The sequence below is a fragment of the Saccoglossus kowalevskii genome, chromosome 21 (genome assembly GCF_978046115.1).
Source record: "Saccoglossus kowalevskii chromosome 21, keSacKowa6.1, whole genome shotgun sequence".
Classification (NCBI taxonomy): Eukaryota; Metazoa; Hemichordata; class Enteropneusta; family Harrimaniidae; genus Saccoglossus; species Saccoglossus kowalevskii.
The window spans coordinates 12,965,125-12,982,418 of NC_140661.1; the positions used below are offsets into that span (position 1 = coordinate 12,965,125).

General features: G+C 34.1%; 1 protein-coding gene across 7 annotated transcripts in view; it reads right to left on the minus strand.

The window, feature by feature from the left end:
• Positions 1–17,294, minus strand: part of LOC100369235 (arf-GAP with GTPase, ANK repeat and PH domain-containing protein 1-like) — a 92,419-nt gene that overhangs the window by 23,517 nt on the left and 51,608 nt on the right. For all 7 annotated transcript variants that reach the window (XM_085495006.1, XM_085495002.1, XM_085495005.1 and 4 more), the window contains exons 2-3: positions 4,720–4,778; positions 2,366–2,453 (exon numbers count right to left, since the gene is read on the minus strand). In XM_085495006.1, coding sequence (XP_085351132.1) covers positions 2,366–2,453; positions 4,720–4,778 — 147 coding nt within the window. The remainder of the gene's footprint in view (positions 1–2,365; positions 2,454–4,719; positions 4,779–17,294) is intronic.

Below are 17,294 nucleotides of genomic sequence, written 5' to 3' on the forward strand. Positions count from 1 at the left end.
ACCTGAACAAAAATGTCACATTTTTATTATTTCAATTCTTTGTTTTCATAACAGTTATATTCTAAGATCAGTCACAGAACTACAATGTGAAGAATTACACGGTGTGAATATGCACAAATTGCAGAAACAAATTAATGCTATATTTTCAATAACTGTCAGCATGCCCAATTCTTGGCATTCGTTTTAGGGTTCCCATTAAATGGTTTATTCAAATTGTATCTGCTGACACTTAATATTTATCCACAGAGTGGAGAATCACAAAGATTCACTTTCATTCCAAATAATTGTAACTCATGATAATACAGAATGGCAAAACCAGTACCCGTACCCTCAGAAATTTCTAACAATTTGCATAAAAAAAATATAGTTTTCAGTATTTGCACCTGAATGAAATATAATTCTAGGACGTGTTTGAGGCTTTTTCAAGAGTTTTTATGAAGGATATTATATTTTCTCTGAGTGAATACAAGATTAGTTTCTACAGATTAAAACTAGTCGACATTTCCATGGGAGACAACAAATTGATAAATCAGTTTCGATTTCTGCATCATCATTATTCATTTTGGTGACTCTCCCATCGCCAGCTACCCTCCTAATCATCAGACACCCTCCCATCAGCAGCCACCCTCCCATCACCAGACACCGTCCCATCACCAACCACCATCCCATCAGCAGCCACCCTCCCATCACCAGACACCGTCCCATCACCAACCACCATTCCATCACCAACCACCCTCCCATCACCAGCCACCCTCCCCTCACAAAACAACCTCCCATCCTTAGCCACCCTCCCATCACTAGACACCCTCTCATTGGCAGACATCATCCCATCAACAACCACCTTCCCATTACAAACGACCCTCCCATCACCAACCACCCTCCCATCACCAGCCACCCTCCCCTCACAAAACAACCTCCCATCCTTAGCCACCCTCCCATCACTAGACACCCTCCCATTGGCAGACATCATCCCATCAACAACCACCTTCCCATCACAAAACAACCTCCCATCCTTAGCTACCCTCCCATCACTAGAAACCCTCCCATTGGCAGACATCATCCCATCAACAACCACCTTCCCATCACAAAACAACCTCCCATCCTTAGCTACCCTCCCATCACTAGAAACCCTCCTATTGGCAGACATCATCCCATCAACAACCACCTTCCCATCACAAACCACCCTCCCATCATTAGCCAACCTCCCATCACTAGACCCCCCCCCCCCCCCCCCCCATTGCCAGACAACCTCCCATCACCAGACACTAATCACAGAGTTCCTGTTGCCAATATTTGTATAGCAGGCAAGTATTCATGAGAAGCATTCAGGTCTACTGGGCAGAACGCTGGAATTGTAAAACGATGAACCACATGTACTTAATATTCTTAAACAGTAAGCTGAACAATAGTGGGTCATTGAACAGTACACTACTTTATAGTCATGTACCCTGTCAACACATCATTGGCAGACCAAACATTCAAGATATAAAATAAACACAAATACTATTTCTAAAATATAATTTATCTGATATTAGTATTTTCTGCCAGATGACAGCTTCAGATTTGGTTATTGTCATCAGTTTTGATGAGATAATGAGAAATGCTCAATTTATTTTCACATAAAAATGCAAGCAGATGTCATTCATGCTGAAAAACATTTTACAATATTAGAAATTATTTCTGTCATCGAACAATACCCCCAGAAACGTACCAGTATGTGTGACCTTTTGGTGTCCTGCATAAGACCAACTGCACGACAAACATGATTTCACCACAGAAAATAAATGCCATCCATATTTAGTCACTCCAACCACAGTATCCTTTCAAATGTTTCCTATATTGTGGCCACAATGCATGTTATCCCCCCCCCCCCCCCACTGTTTGTACAGTTGTACAGTTGGCGTACATACTTGTGAATTCACATGGTATTAATTCAGTTGTGTTTCGCATACAAACAGACTTACAGATGATATGATAAACCAGGAACACGAATTTGATAAAATATACATAAATCTTGATATGAACGAGTGTTGAAGATATGAAATGAAATATATTTTACTATTGGAAACCATTAAGTTTACTCGAGAATATATTGCACTTTTTATCATCTCTTTTTTCCTCACAGACTCTGGCAAAGAAGCCGGAATACAGATTTCAAAATCCTCTCAGTATACCTGTTTACTAATACAAGCACTAAACAATTCAGGCATTCAACTTTAATTAATGAAGAGAATGGCTGGCGTAAATATCTAGTATTACAGACAGACAATTTCTGTTCCTAAAAAGAACATTATGAGGGTACTATAACCCGACAGGGGGATATATGCTATTGCTATGGTAACACCAATAATAACAGTAAACTCACCTTCTGGCGATTCTTCTTGCATATAAGAACCAGTTAAATACCTATGAACTAACGCTGATTTACCGCTAGATATACTACCAATAATTCCCTGCAAATAAACAATCAAATCAGTACATCTTTCCTGCGCGTCATGCCCTCTAGTGACGAAGACTTCCTGTGACGTCAAAATGCTATACATTTGTACACGGGTGAAGGCAATATCGTTTGAATCGATCACTGTGCATGGTTGTGTAGTTGTTTGTCATTTAGAATATTGTAATATCTGTCAAAAATGTGGTCTTTTTTGATGAATGACAACAGATCAAAATGATACCGGCCTTTGTGCTACCCATTTACGTCATTTTGTCAATGCAGAAGATTTATTAAAGAGCGGTAAATCACCGAGCCACACGTGTGCGAGATATATTGGTCTCATATAAACAAAGACTTAGACTGTTGCGCAGAGCAACGAGTGCAAACCGAGACGTTACCAAGCTTTAATTAGGTATTTTTTTAGGTGATTGGAAGGTATCAAAAGAGTCATCGGCGGGAATTAGTGCAAGTCGCGCCCAGGTCAAACCTCATACTTGTGATTTCCATTAGAAGAGCGCATTGGATTGTGAGAAAATCAATGTCGCACATGATCAGCGCGACGACCACCGTTCTTTAATGTTCCAGTATGATCACATGATTAGATAGAAACCATGCGACATGGGCCAGTATGCCTTCAAGTTAAATTAAAACTTACCGTACATGTAAAAACAACTTTGTCCCGTCTCCACAAACACAAAATCAAAAATGATATTGCAACGAAAACATTCTACTGAGAATGTTTAACATACAGCCTAGCAGAAAAGCTGATGTGTATATAAACCACATATACAGTGTAAAGGTATATATTGAATAACAATGAATGTCATCAGTATTAAAGGCAGCCATATTGGATGTGACACTAAGGCTGAGAAAAAAAATATCTCTGTTTCATTTTGGACTATGCAATGTTTTTTTCCTTCTAAAGCATTCCAAAATGCGCTTGTACTCGCACTGGTCTCAAATTTCCCCCATTTTAGTTTAGTATTCAAAAACAAAATCGCCTCGCCTCACCTCATTCGGAAATTTCCATGAAACGAGAAACAGAGAATTTTTTTTCCTGGCCTAACACGCTATACTCTTAAATCCATCATCTCCCACCATAATTTTATGTTAATTTTGGATCATTTTTTTTTTCAAAAAAATATGTTAAAACAGATGTGGGTTTTATTTTGTGAACAGTGAAAATTTTTTACTTGCCATGCAAGGGGTTAAATGTTATTGGTTATTTATTTTTGGTACCAATTACTGTATTAAATTTTAAGTTTGAGAAACAGCAATTTTTGGAACCTTCAGGTTACATGTACAATGTAGCGCTGAATAGGTCTCTTATGACATCATACTTGTCAACAGCGCCCTCAGTGTTGGGTGTCAAACATTGCATCATTCTTTATAACCATATGGAGTACAACCATATGTAAATATGCCCTCTCAAAGCAAATAATGAATAGCACTACAAATGATACTCAGACCACCTACTTTGAATAAGATATTTAATTTTTTTTTTTAATTACTTACTACTTTAATTTTTTTTACATACATGTCAATAGACATACTTTCCAGTTTTATTGAGACCAACTATACACTTTTTTTCTCTTACTTGAAAACAAATAAATTATTCCTTAGACATTGTTTGCATGTTTTATAACCAAAGCATTCGTATTTAAGCGTTCTAAGACAAAAAGCTAGGATAGCTTCTCAAGCGTACAATGTCCTGTTCTGAAATCCAGCAGTACTGTAAAATCTGTGTTAAAAGCTACGGTTTCTATTAAAATGGTACAATGCAACAGAGGGGATCTGCCTTCTATTAAAGCATCTACACATATGAGACCTGGTGAATTTTTGGGTCTCAATTGTTTAAAAAGAATGGGTGTGGCTTCGATTAGGGATGTGGCTTCTAATACAGATTTTACAGTACTATTCATGTGGAGCAGAAATTATAAAAGCCAGAATCTGATAGGATACAAGGCCTTCCCTGATTGGTTAGATGATTAGACATTACTGTCCAGGTAGCCACTCAGAGATAGTCTTATAGACTGTGAAATGACTAATTTTCACTGGGTTTAAATTTCACTGATTTACCATTTCAGGCATATTCAGTGGGTTTTAAATTCACGGTTTCGTCATTTAGATAATGTGTTCTATGCTAAATTTTACATATTCACTGTGTTTTAATTTAGCGCATTTTTCAGTCAGCGAAATAAGCAAAATTAAAACCCAGTGAATAATTAACCCCTTTACAGTAAACTCATTCCTAAATGCAAATATTTTGTATCATTACTTACTAATTTGATTTCTGGTACTGTCCTACTTAAAGTCCATTCTTGGCTATTTACAAAGGCATCTGAAAATAATTAAAAAAAAAGAAATATTACATTTTAACTGAATATCGAATATACCAACAATAGTAAATAAATCTGAGATAGATACAAATAACGCTAATGTTGTATATTTAGCACAAAAATTCATGTTCCAGACATAAGTTCTTTGACAAGCAGTAGGCGAAACCGAGAAACGGGAAATTTTTTTTCTTGGCCTTATCTGTTTCTAGATAAAATCACAGTCTAAAGTTCAAAATGTGAAATGTTTCATCACAATGTTGCAACACATGATGCAACTTCTTACACATATATAAACAAATAAAATATCAATGTCGTTGAGGTCAAAACTCCGAACTAGACAATCGTGCATTCGCAACAGCAGAACTATCTTAGATTAACACCTGATGTGACGACCTTGTAATCTTTCTATAAACATTCATTATATTCATACAATGCTGAAATACCACATCAATTGCGATTTATTTATATTCAATACATTTGTAACATATTTATGCTAGCAAGAAAGAAACGCAATACCAAAATTTCCATGATCCAATGTTTTACTCAACAGGGGCCAATACTTGTAGATGATTGCGTGTTTAAACTGCTGGGTATTTCCCGTCCCAAGCAGTCATGTGGATTTTCAGTTTCATTAAAAGGAATTGAATAAAAAATTATGAACACTATAATTTAATTCTCAATGGTGAAAATAATAATTTTTTCAAGAACACATTTAATAGTACACAAATGGGAATTATTTTTTTTGTGCGCGAGTTAATATATTAATTTTTCTTTGATGCAATAACTATTGATTAATTTTTTATTTTTTCAGATGAAAATAGACAGACATCATTGCCAGCATCACCATTGGTATTATTCAAGCTGATTCTGATGTTTTCTAATTCTTCAGTGTACCTATGTTGACTGAGAAAATGTTACCATGCATATATGTTTGCATGGTTTTAAAGCACTTTTTTTCTTGACTTCGCTAAATTAGCTAAATCATGCAGTGAGCTAAATTAGCTAATTGCAGACAGAGAGCTAAATTAGCTAAATCATGCAGTGAGCTAAGTTAGCTAAATCATGCAGTGAGCTAAGTTAGCGAAATCATGCAGTGAGCTAAATTATCTAAGTAAGCTAATTCCTTGGATTGTATGTTGATATTGTAAAAGTCATAGCTTAGTTACGTATAATCTGCATACTGTATATATCTAGGGCTTCATCATTCACTTTGTTTTATTTTTGAAGGGGGCGCAGGATTTTTTCACCCATGTAAAAGCATAGGGTTAAAATATGACTCATTTATTACCACAGACACACTCCTTTCATTTATGCATGTGCTACTAATAGAGACAATATGGTAGTTGGTCTGCACAAGAAAATTATAAGATAATGAACATGTGATGACTGATTGACAGGGATTACGACAACACTAACTTCACTGGCACTCTTCGTGAACTCAGTCAGATTATGGTACCTTTCCAATAAACATTAATCTCGCTGCAAGAAAGTTTTCAATTTTAGTACAATGGAATCATTCCTTAGCCATATTATGGTATTGGGGGAAATACTTTAAGGCATGAATTAGTAGTAGTAGTAGGAAATATGTACTATATAAAATTTTACATTTTAATGATTTTTAGGGCGTTTAAATGGGCAAACATTTTTTTTTTTCACTCAAACGTTTGCTCATGGGTAGAAAGACAGCGATTCAACAAATAACCCGGTAATTGTACTCAACGCAGACTGTAATCACAGTATGGGTGTTGTGTTGAAATGTGTCCTAAAATGCAAACCTGTCCATCACGCCCCAAATCTCTCACTCAGGAGCTCGGCAGGACTTATCAACCACAAACTTTTTAGACCATTAAACCTATTAACCATGGAATAAGTCTGGCATGGTAGATTCCAATTGTCAAATTTAACAGCCCCACAATTAGTGTTGAATGGACAGATTATGGCTTTCATTGATCAGAGCACCATTAAAGGTCATAGATGAATAGTAATTTTGCTTCTCACACATCTAAGTATGCAGTAACCTTACCAAGATGGTGTCTGCACATGCATTTGATTCTAGACACGAAATAAGTAATCCAAATTTAATATAGAGTACATTTTTATTAAAAAACCTTTGGCACACACATTTACGTATAGAATCGCAGCATATCACGAACATTATGTGCATTCAATAAGTTTGGAATTCTAGGAATATATTTTTGTATAGGTAGATGGTCTTATATTTGCCAGATTATTAAATATATCAAAAATGAAAATGAAAATTATAAAGGAGATTTTTGTGGCTAATAGACATTTATATGTATTTCAATATTAAAGTGGGGGAGGCGGCACCTGCCCATGCGACAGGCGACCATAGCGCGTCGTTGTATGCAAATAGGTGTCTACTCATGGACCTTAGCAATATTTGCGTGTGTGTTATCGTCGCTTAGGACTCAATTCCCATACGTGCACCCCTCCACTTTAACAAAAGATGAAGATTATGATAATTCCAAATTTTCGTTTATCTCCAAGAAAACCTGATTTTTGATCATGCTGTTATTCAATCTGTGATGAAACACATCAAATATGTACACACTACATGTAAATGTACACGCATAAATGCAATCCCAGAAAGTCAGTTAACCGAACAAAGATGTCAGTTTTCTGTAAAACTCAAACCCAGGACAACTCTAAAAGTCAGACTTTACACAATTATGCAACATAGAAAGGCGACACAATCAATGCAACTTTGAAGTGAAGTGGAGTGCAGTCGGAAACTGACAATACGATTAAAGTCGCAATCACCTAAGCGGTCTTTCAGCTCAACAAAAGACAAGAAATGCTCACTGAAGCAGTTATACTGACTATGTCCTATTTTGTAAAAGGTCTCCTTTCTCCAGTAATCTGTTTCTTAGGCTAGTTTATTTTCTACAGCAGTGAATGTACCCGGGTAACAGTCGTTGACTGCGAGTGAAAGTGAAAATGATGTATTCAGACACAGTCGTATTTTATACAAGCTTAATACAATACAGTGGAGTCCACGCATAAGATAAAATTTATGCTAGCTTAGGGGGTCTAAAGCAACCTTAGCTTGCTTTCAAAACCACCAGCAACATAAATGCAGAGTATTCATCTCATACATTGTATTAATAACATAGCTAAATGCTACAAAGAATAAAGTTGAAATTATTGATTGATAGTCACTTTAAAAATTGTAAATTTTTATGAAAAGAGAAAGCCAGCTTTGGAGTTGAGTATCAAACAAAATATAATATTTTTTTGTATATGAATTTCCCCCACTTTGATTGGAGTAAAAATTATGGGGAGGAAAACATAAAATTCAGAAAAATGTATTGTTTACATAAAAAAATGTATTGTTTACATAAAAATAATGTTTGTTTTAAATCACATTATTAAGCATTACGTAATGTGATTAATTATTCATGAGGATGTTTGATAATAATAATAATAAATTATAATTAGTTAAAGTGTATCGCACCTGATCTATCACTGATGCTCCATAACTCTCACAGTTTACTTAAAGCTTGTTGACAAAAAATGAGTTTTACATCTGGATTCGAAGATACATGTATCTACATTGGGAGCAGTGCAAATTTTGTTTGGTATACATACATTTGCATACTGTAAAATGCTTTATTTTATGTGGAAGTAATTTTCGCTGAAAAGACATTTTGGGTGTTTTGTATGAAATTTATTTTCAATGATTTTTGACAAGTTGAATGTTAAATATAGGAAAAAAAGTACATTCCGTGGATTTTATTTTCACTGAATCATTCTGTCAGTGAAAATAGCGAAAATTAAATCCAAGCAAAAATAAAGTATTCTACAGTATGTAAAATGATTCCAAAGTAAAGGCGATGAGTTTGAAAATGATTTGTCACCAAAATATTTAAGTTTGAATAAGGAAAACAAATAAAACAACAACAGACATACAGGTAACTGTTGCACCGTTGAAATAATTTAGCAATGACTTTGGTAAGGCTTTCACACTTTCTCATGATTCACAACAAGTCACCACACAACCGAGGTGAATTAATGCAGACAGATTACCCTCTGCACACAGCATCTACTTCTGATCTGTTTCATTCGCTGAACCACGTTCTAGGATTACGTCAATTCTATTTTTAGTAAGACTTTGTAATCGTAGCAAACAATATTCATAGATTCTACACAATTGTGCTGCATTAATCCTTTTACCACTGACTTTCTCGTTCAAATTTGTCTACACTTTTTTTTAATATTCTTCAATATTTCTGGAAATGAACCCTAATTTTGGAGCCAAGAGATAAAATTTCAGTCAATTTTCAATTTTTTGTCACAAATTTGGCTAATTTTGTCTGAATCTTCTTAAGGAAAGTGAATTTGTGAAGAAGGGAAAACACTGGTGGTGAAAAGGTTAATTAATGAAGCTTATACACCCAAACAATGTTCCTTGGCCTCAAGCATTCTGTGTGCAGAAGAGCTGTGACTACATTTTGTATTTATCCAACCAATTGCCATGTGACAGGGTTTCATTCATGAAGACCACATTCCCATTCAACTGCTATTGTACTTTTAAAATACTATCTTTACATAGTCCTTGCCTTTAACCTTTTAAGCGCCAAGGTCAACTTTTGTCATCTTACACAAATAAACCTGCGTAAATATTTCATATTTTTTCCCGAAATTTTGATCAACATATGTAGTTGAATTGAACTTATGTCCATTTGGCCCAAAATTAACCAAGAAATTGTAAAAAAAACTACTTTAAAATGTGCAAAATGTCAAAATATTTTTGTCCCAAAATTTTGATTAAGACCTTTTGATTAAGACCTGGAGCTGAAAATTATCTCCATTTGTTCAAAAATTCTGATTTCAAAACAAAATTTTCCAAAAAATACAGAAAACATGTTGCCAGAAAATAATAATACATTGCATTCAAGAGATTAAAATAATGGACTTTCAGAAGTTCAAGTCTTGCACTGTTCTTGACTACCACAATAAATGTCAAAACATGACTAATGCGAGACAATGAAAGCGTTAATCATACAGAAGCAGAGTTCTAATTGATTCAATTAATATGTTTGTTTTATGCTAATTACCTCAGTAATTGTGATATAATCGATCACAATATCAGTGACAGCAATGTTAACATATACTTTCAACCCTTGTCCATTTCAAAGCCAATTATGGATTCCGATGCAGTTTTACTATACATGTACAAAAATGTATATACGAAATTAAGCACTGATAGAGAATTTTTTATATCGTACAGTACAGGTATTTATAGTGGTATGAGTCATTTTGATAATCCGAACAGTTCCGGCTTTTCAGCACAAATTCAGAAAATAGTCCTGTTTATAGTTTGCATTTTCCTTCAGAATATTGGGTCAAAAATAGCCAAATTTTTTGAGTAAAACTAAAAAATTTACCTAAATTTTGTCTGTAGGCTCCAAAATTAGGGTTCATTTCCAGAAATATTGAAGAATATAAAAAAACTGTGTCAAATTTTGGGGCGAAAGTGTTGCGGTAATAAGGTTAAAGGAACCTAAACATCAGTAGTTGTTGGCTACGTTTCTTGATCAAAATTTTGAAAAAATATGAAAAGTTTATGCAAACAACATATTGCTCCCAGATGAATAGGCTTGACAAACATAGGAAAATGCAATTAACAGTTGTTGTTTTTTTATATCACTTTTCATTTGCTAGATATTTAACTTTTCATCAGTGTTATGTAGTTTACCATCTTGACTCTCCAGTAAAGGATTGTGGGTTAAGTGTTACATTTTAGGCCTAAGGACTAAATTAGTTCTGCTAGAACTACCTCCCTGGTCCCCACCAGAAAAAATATATATATTTAATATTTATTCAGATAAAGTTCCTGTACAATTGTCTTTTTTTTTCCGGGTGAATTAATTCTATTCTCTTCTATTCTACATCATAGCCACTGTTGTCAAAAATTCGGAAAATGATTTGAGATATGTTGATGCAAATTGGTTCTAATTTTCGGTGTGCATATTACTCATGAATATAATTATTATAATTTGTAGCTGTACTGTTTTTACGATTGAAACATTATCATAATTTTAACTCTGTTTAATGAACTAGGATACTATATTTTTAATTCTCGCAGAATATAGTAATTTAATTTCTATATCAATGAATAACTTGGAAACATGCATATTTGGTTTAAAAATATGTTTACGAACTGTGAAATAAATAACCGTGAAAGGGTAAAATGAAGCAGAAGTGAACAAATCCACCAAACATCATTCAATTCAAGCTTCACGACTGAACTCATAATTTTTAATATGATTGCAGTACATTACCAGTAAGTTCTTTTGAAAACAAAATTCATTGATACTTGTTCCACTCTGGGGACTCCGCGCAATAAAAGGCATGCAAGTAGGGCAACAAATTTGTTCAGAGTACGCTTGGATAAAAGGTGTCCATCATGATGTACGTTTTATTCAATATTCCATGGGTAAATGTCACGCTACAGACCACTATTACTCTTTTTTTCCCCACAATATATTGGTGCAATATTATGCAAATTTTATGTAAATTTCTATAATGTCTTTGTTAATTTTGATCCAGATGAATGTAACCTTTCATTGGCTACAATTCTTGATCATCAAACATGTATTTGTAAAACATTTACAAAATTTGTACAATGCTACATGTACAATTTGTAATGCTCTTAAAAATGTTATATTTAGAATATCAAGAAAAATCGTTTTGCTATTAAATGGAACAACATCAAAATGAGACAAAATCTGAATATTTTTTGAGAAATAAAACTGTGTATGTCAAAAATGTGAAAACAAAAGAGGTACCGGTTACAATGTATGCGACTTAGCTGTTTCCATAGAAACAACTTTTCAAACAATTACCAATGATACCGGTAGTAAAAGTACAGCATAAACACCATGGCAGTCGAGTGGCCATTTTGAATTGGAAAAATGAATGAATACTGGTGTTTATTTAGATAAATCTAAATTTATTGTCACCAGAGTTTTTTTAATCTTTATCTCGCAAGACTACACTTGAAATATTGCAGGAAACCTTGTGTCAAGAACATATTTCAAATATATGTTCACCCCCTCCCCCCATCCCCCCAGTAAATGAATTATTCCATCTGCAGTGTGTTACATAATTCACAACTCGTCATGGTGATGTACAGCAAAACATTGAGATTCAGACAATCAGAAGACCCATGAGAAGAAGTCATGAAAGCGATATATGCAGGCTATTATCGTAGGAATTGCATTCATTCTGAGCATGAAATACTGAGGTGCCATTCAGCGTGCGATTAAAATATTTACATACGATGGTTTTCATACATGAATGTATAACGAGAAAAGAATAAACAACTATTCCATTAAAATTGCATTTGCGAGATTGGAATTCTGGGCCATGCAGTTTTAGAATTTACAGTGATGCTGAGAATATGGCAGAGACAAGTCATTACAATTCTGAAATTGCTTAGGCTTGCATGACAGTTTTATCAACTGATGATTTATTGATACCCTAGGGGGTATTCACAGTGAATTATTACTGACCTATGGATTTCAAAAGAAAATGGGTCAAAGGCCACATCGTCATGGTCTTTTAACCACAGTATTTTAGAACACTGCTTGTAGTAGAAATTTAATTAAAAACAATTTCTAATCAATTGTTAATTAATATACTTAATAAATTTAGTGATACACTTTATAATTATATATTTCTCAAACTGTTACAGTTTAACTGATTAGTGCAATGAAGTAATTAATTGAGATAGGGTATGCAACTTTTATAACCATAGATGGTGATGATGATGAAGTATCATTCGTGATTGCTAGAATTTTGAAACTATCTCATTTCATGCATGTCAATTAATGTATTTCTAACCAATAGCATCACAGAACACAGTGGAAACTTTGGATTGCACAAACAGAAATGAGCGAGCTAAATTAATCGCTGCATTCAAACATGCATAATGCATGTATTATATGCTTCGTAAACAAGGAAAGACAATATCAAAAACAGTTTCAGATGAACACTAATCAGTTCTTTCACAGACTCAGTAATTTGCATATAAACAAATCTGAAAATGGAGGTTTGTCTTGTGACCAACACGAAATTCATGCGACTTCTCAGATTTGGGCGATACCACACCAATTGTATACCTTCATCTATAAGCGGGAGGGTGGTCACCTGCGGACACACGGAAATTGAGATCCAAGCGACGATAATAACACACACTAAAAATGCATAGGCTCATGGGTAGACGCTTGTTTGTAAACAATGACACGCTATGGTTATCTGACGCATGCGTAGTTGACGACTCCCACGCTTTAAGAATCTCTGGTATGATTCATTTATACTTATACATTTAACCACCATTAAAGCTACACATCAGTATCATCACAATCTGATATGGTAACCATGACTACCAACATTATATCGTGATACAATTGCAACAAATGTTTCATTGAAGGCAATGATTACACGGAAAATACAGCGCTTCTTCTTATGTAGTTATTTGAACTCTTAACATCACAATACATGTTGAAAATCACACTTATTGATCTTAGAAGTAACTGTTTCTGATGAAATGACAACCTTATTACACTTGTGAAATGTTAGTATTTAAATTGTCCCATCCTTTGAAAATCTAAAAATAAACTTTAAATAATAAAATAAATTAAAAATAAACTGGAAATCTGCTTGCAGTTTCTGAGAAACAATCACATGTGCATGCACTTGTTTGTTTCTTGTTGTCTCTGAAATTTGTTCATGCATGCACTTGTTTGTTTCTTGTTGTCTTTGAAATTTGTTCATATTTATGCTTGTATCTTGTCCAATTATGTCTTCAATTGTGTTTTTTTAAATGTTTTGATATTGCTTCGGCTAAAACCAGGCTATAAATTATTGGCTAAACTTGAAATGCTTTTTTCTGACTCAGCAAACCAGTTGTTCAAAATTTTGCAAAAAATGAGCTGACGCTGACTTTCTTAGTTAGTGATTTTGATGCAATCGTCTATTGGTAAATGTCTACATCATTTAATAATTAATGAGTTATAGTGTTTTACTGTGTTATTTACAAGTATTGCAAAGAAGCTGAGACACGTCCTGTTTGAAGGTAAAATTAATTGCTGTATTATTAGAGTAACCATTACAGATGAAAATGTAACAATTTTAGAAGCAGTAATGGGAAGTATTTTAGATATATAGAGCCCCCCCCGAGAGTTCTGCGCATGCGTCAACTAGATATATAGAGCCCATACTATTTTTTATGCTATTAATATTCTGATATGTTGGGGGGGGGGGGCTCATCGTTTGTTCACATTTCTCTGATAACTATTGTTGCATTTAGTGCAGCTTAGTTGAGATTCAGTGAGGGCCCCCCCGAATGTTTCATTTCAAAATCAAACACATGTACAGTGTAGTACTGTAAACTACTTTATTTATGGGTATTTTCGCTGAAGGGTTGAACCAGTGAAAATAAAATACAGTGAAAATACAATTTCTCCTACATTTTACATTCAAAAATCAGTGAAAAATAAACACCGTAAAAAACAGCCAAAATCTGTTTTCAGCGAAAATTAATTCAAACCAAGTATTTTAAAGTATATACCGGTACATGTATTCTTAATAGGTCAAAGCCATTCTAAGTACACACAGTTTTTGCCAATATTAGAAAATTTGTCCCAGTTCCCCGTTTGAAGTCTAAATGCGTCAGACTGAGACTTACAAATCTAAAGTGTGGATATTATGCAAATTTATTTCATAAATCATTCTCAAAACATTGAGGATATGCTACGCTCATTGACGTATCACATGCCTTAACAGTGGAATGAAGCCTACTATATTGAAGCATATCTTTACAATCAATCACAATGTAACAATAAACCATATTACGATACCACGCTCTCGTAATATGATTATCAATATTTATTTTCAGCCATACAGTTACGGTTATAAAAACAATATCGGCACGTACGCTGATTTCACCATCAAATAATTTTCTATTACGACAAAAACGACACTAAATGTCAACAATTTAAATGACGCTAAATAGTTTCATTTCAAATACCCACCTCATTCAGTAAACTTAATATGTGGTAGACATGCAGTTGGCATGGAAACTGCAATGTAAATTATTTATATATTTATACAAAGTGAGTTAAAAAGGTTTCGAAAGGATAAAAAAAAAATAGTTTTAACGGTACATACTGTTTATACCATATGGTCCGCTAAAAACACAGATATAATTATTTTCGGATATCAGAAATAAACCAAGAATGTAATTATATTTCAGTTATTGGGAGACAATTTATACGTACATACAGAATGAAAGAAAGCATGATTTATAAAGAAATGGTTTCATATGAATAAATCTATGAATAATTTAATTGAAAATTAATTTTAAATATTGGAGCAGACAAAAACATGTGTTCTTTTTCTCTTCAAAACTTTTTTGGCATGGGTCCCATACAACATATATAATGTATGTAAAACAATCGCTTACATGAAATGACGACTGTGGTACTTTAATAAGTACTGTAAAATACTTTATTTTAGCTGGATTTAATTTTCACTGAAATTACTTTTGGGGTTTTTGTGTGGAATATATTTTCAATGTTGCACTGTTCATGTATCATTTTAATAGAAGCCTCATGTCCTATGTTGCACTGTTCATGTATCATTTTAATAGAAGCCTCATGCCCTATGTTGCACTGTTCATGTATCATTTTAATAGAAGCCACATGCCCTATGTTGCACTGTTCATGTATCATTTTAATAGAAGCCACATGCCCTATGTTGCACTGTTCATGTATCATTTTAATAGAAGCCACATGCCCTATGTTGCACTGTTCATGTATCATTTTAATAGAAGCCACATGCCCTATGTTGCACTGTTCATGTATCATTTTAATAGAAGCCTCATGCCCTATGTTGCACTGTTCATGTATCATTTTAATAGAAGCCCCATACCCTATGTTGCACTGTTCATGTATCATTTTAATAGAAGCCTCATGCCCTATGTTGCACTGTTCATGTATCATTTTAATAGAAGCCCCATACCCTATGTTGCACTGTTCATGTATCATTTTAATAGAAGCCTCATGCCCTATGTTGCACTGGTCATGTATCATTTTAATAGAAGCCTCATGTCCTATGTTGCACTGTTCATGTATCATTTTAATAGAAGCCTCATGTCCTATGTTGCACTGTTCATGTATCATTTTAATAGAAGCCACATGCCCTATGTTGCACTGTTCATGTATCATTTTAATAGAAGCCCCATGCCCTATGTTGCACTGGTCATGTATCATTTTAATAGAAGCCTCATGTCCTATGTTGCACTGTTCATGTATCATTTTAATAGAAGCCACATGCCCTATGTTGCACTGTTCATGTATCATTTTAATAGAAGCCTCATGTCCTATGTTGCACTGTTCATGTATCATTTTAATAGAAGCTGCGTTTTTTAACAAAGATTTTATAATATTTGGTTTGTTGGATTGTGTTTTAGTATTAGAATCGAACAAAGGTACTGAATACGCTAGTCTTCGAGAGATTGTGAAAGCGGAAACTATGTAACGGTTCTACACCTAAGCTTTGTCTATCAGCAGTAACTGTAGTAAATTAAGATTTTATTTTCAAAATTTACTGAAAAATTCAAGATGAATTACTAAAAATTACAGTATGATGTACAGTGTATATGGTAAATGGTTTCCTTTATCAATTATCACATCTATAAGTTTTCATATCAGATTTCAGGAACGGTGGTCGTTGTGCCATGCATGTGCAACATTTGATTTTCCCACAATCCAATGCGCTCGTCTAATGGAAATCACAAATAAGAGTTTTGACCTGGGCGTGACATGCACTAATTACTGTCGATGACTCCTTTGCTACTTTCCAATCACCAAAGAAATTACCAAGTTCAAGTTTGGTAACCTCTCAGTTTTAACTCATAGGGACTGTGCAACAGTCAAAGTCGCCATCTTTGTTTATACATGTACATATATGGGGCCCATATCTCCTGTATGCATGGCGCAACTACCGCCGCCTTCAAATCGGAAAAATGCAAGCACATTTTATACATGTATCTCATAAAAACTGTTTCTTATAATCTGGAAATATTTAAACCTGCATCAATAAAGGATTACTTCAAAAAATAGTTCCAGCAAACGGGTCCTACAAAAACCAAACCAATTTTTCGAAATAAAATCACATTGAAAAAAATGTATGTTTGCAGTATTTCAGTCTTTACCTAAAATAGAAAAATCATTAAAATGATAATTTTCAGGCTCAGATGCTATCTGACATTAGCAAGAAATTCATCACATGGTAACCATGACAACATCATCTCTGATCATATCATTCACTTTCTCGTTCTGAACTCCGATGTGTCCTGAATAAAAACTGTCCATTCATCAATTACAGCAAAGACAGTTTTACAATGATGGTGACAAACAGACAAGAAAAACACACAATGTTGAGGTTGCTCGTTCTAAAGGTGGCGAAGGGCATGTTACATATTTTCT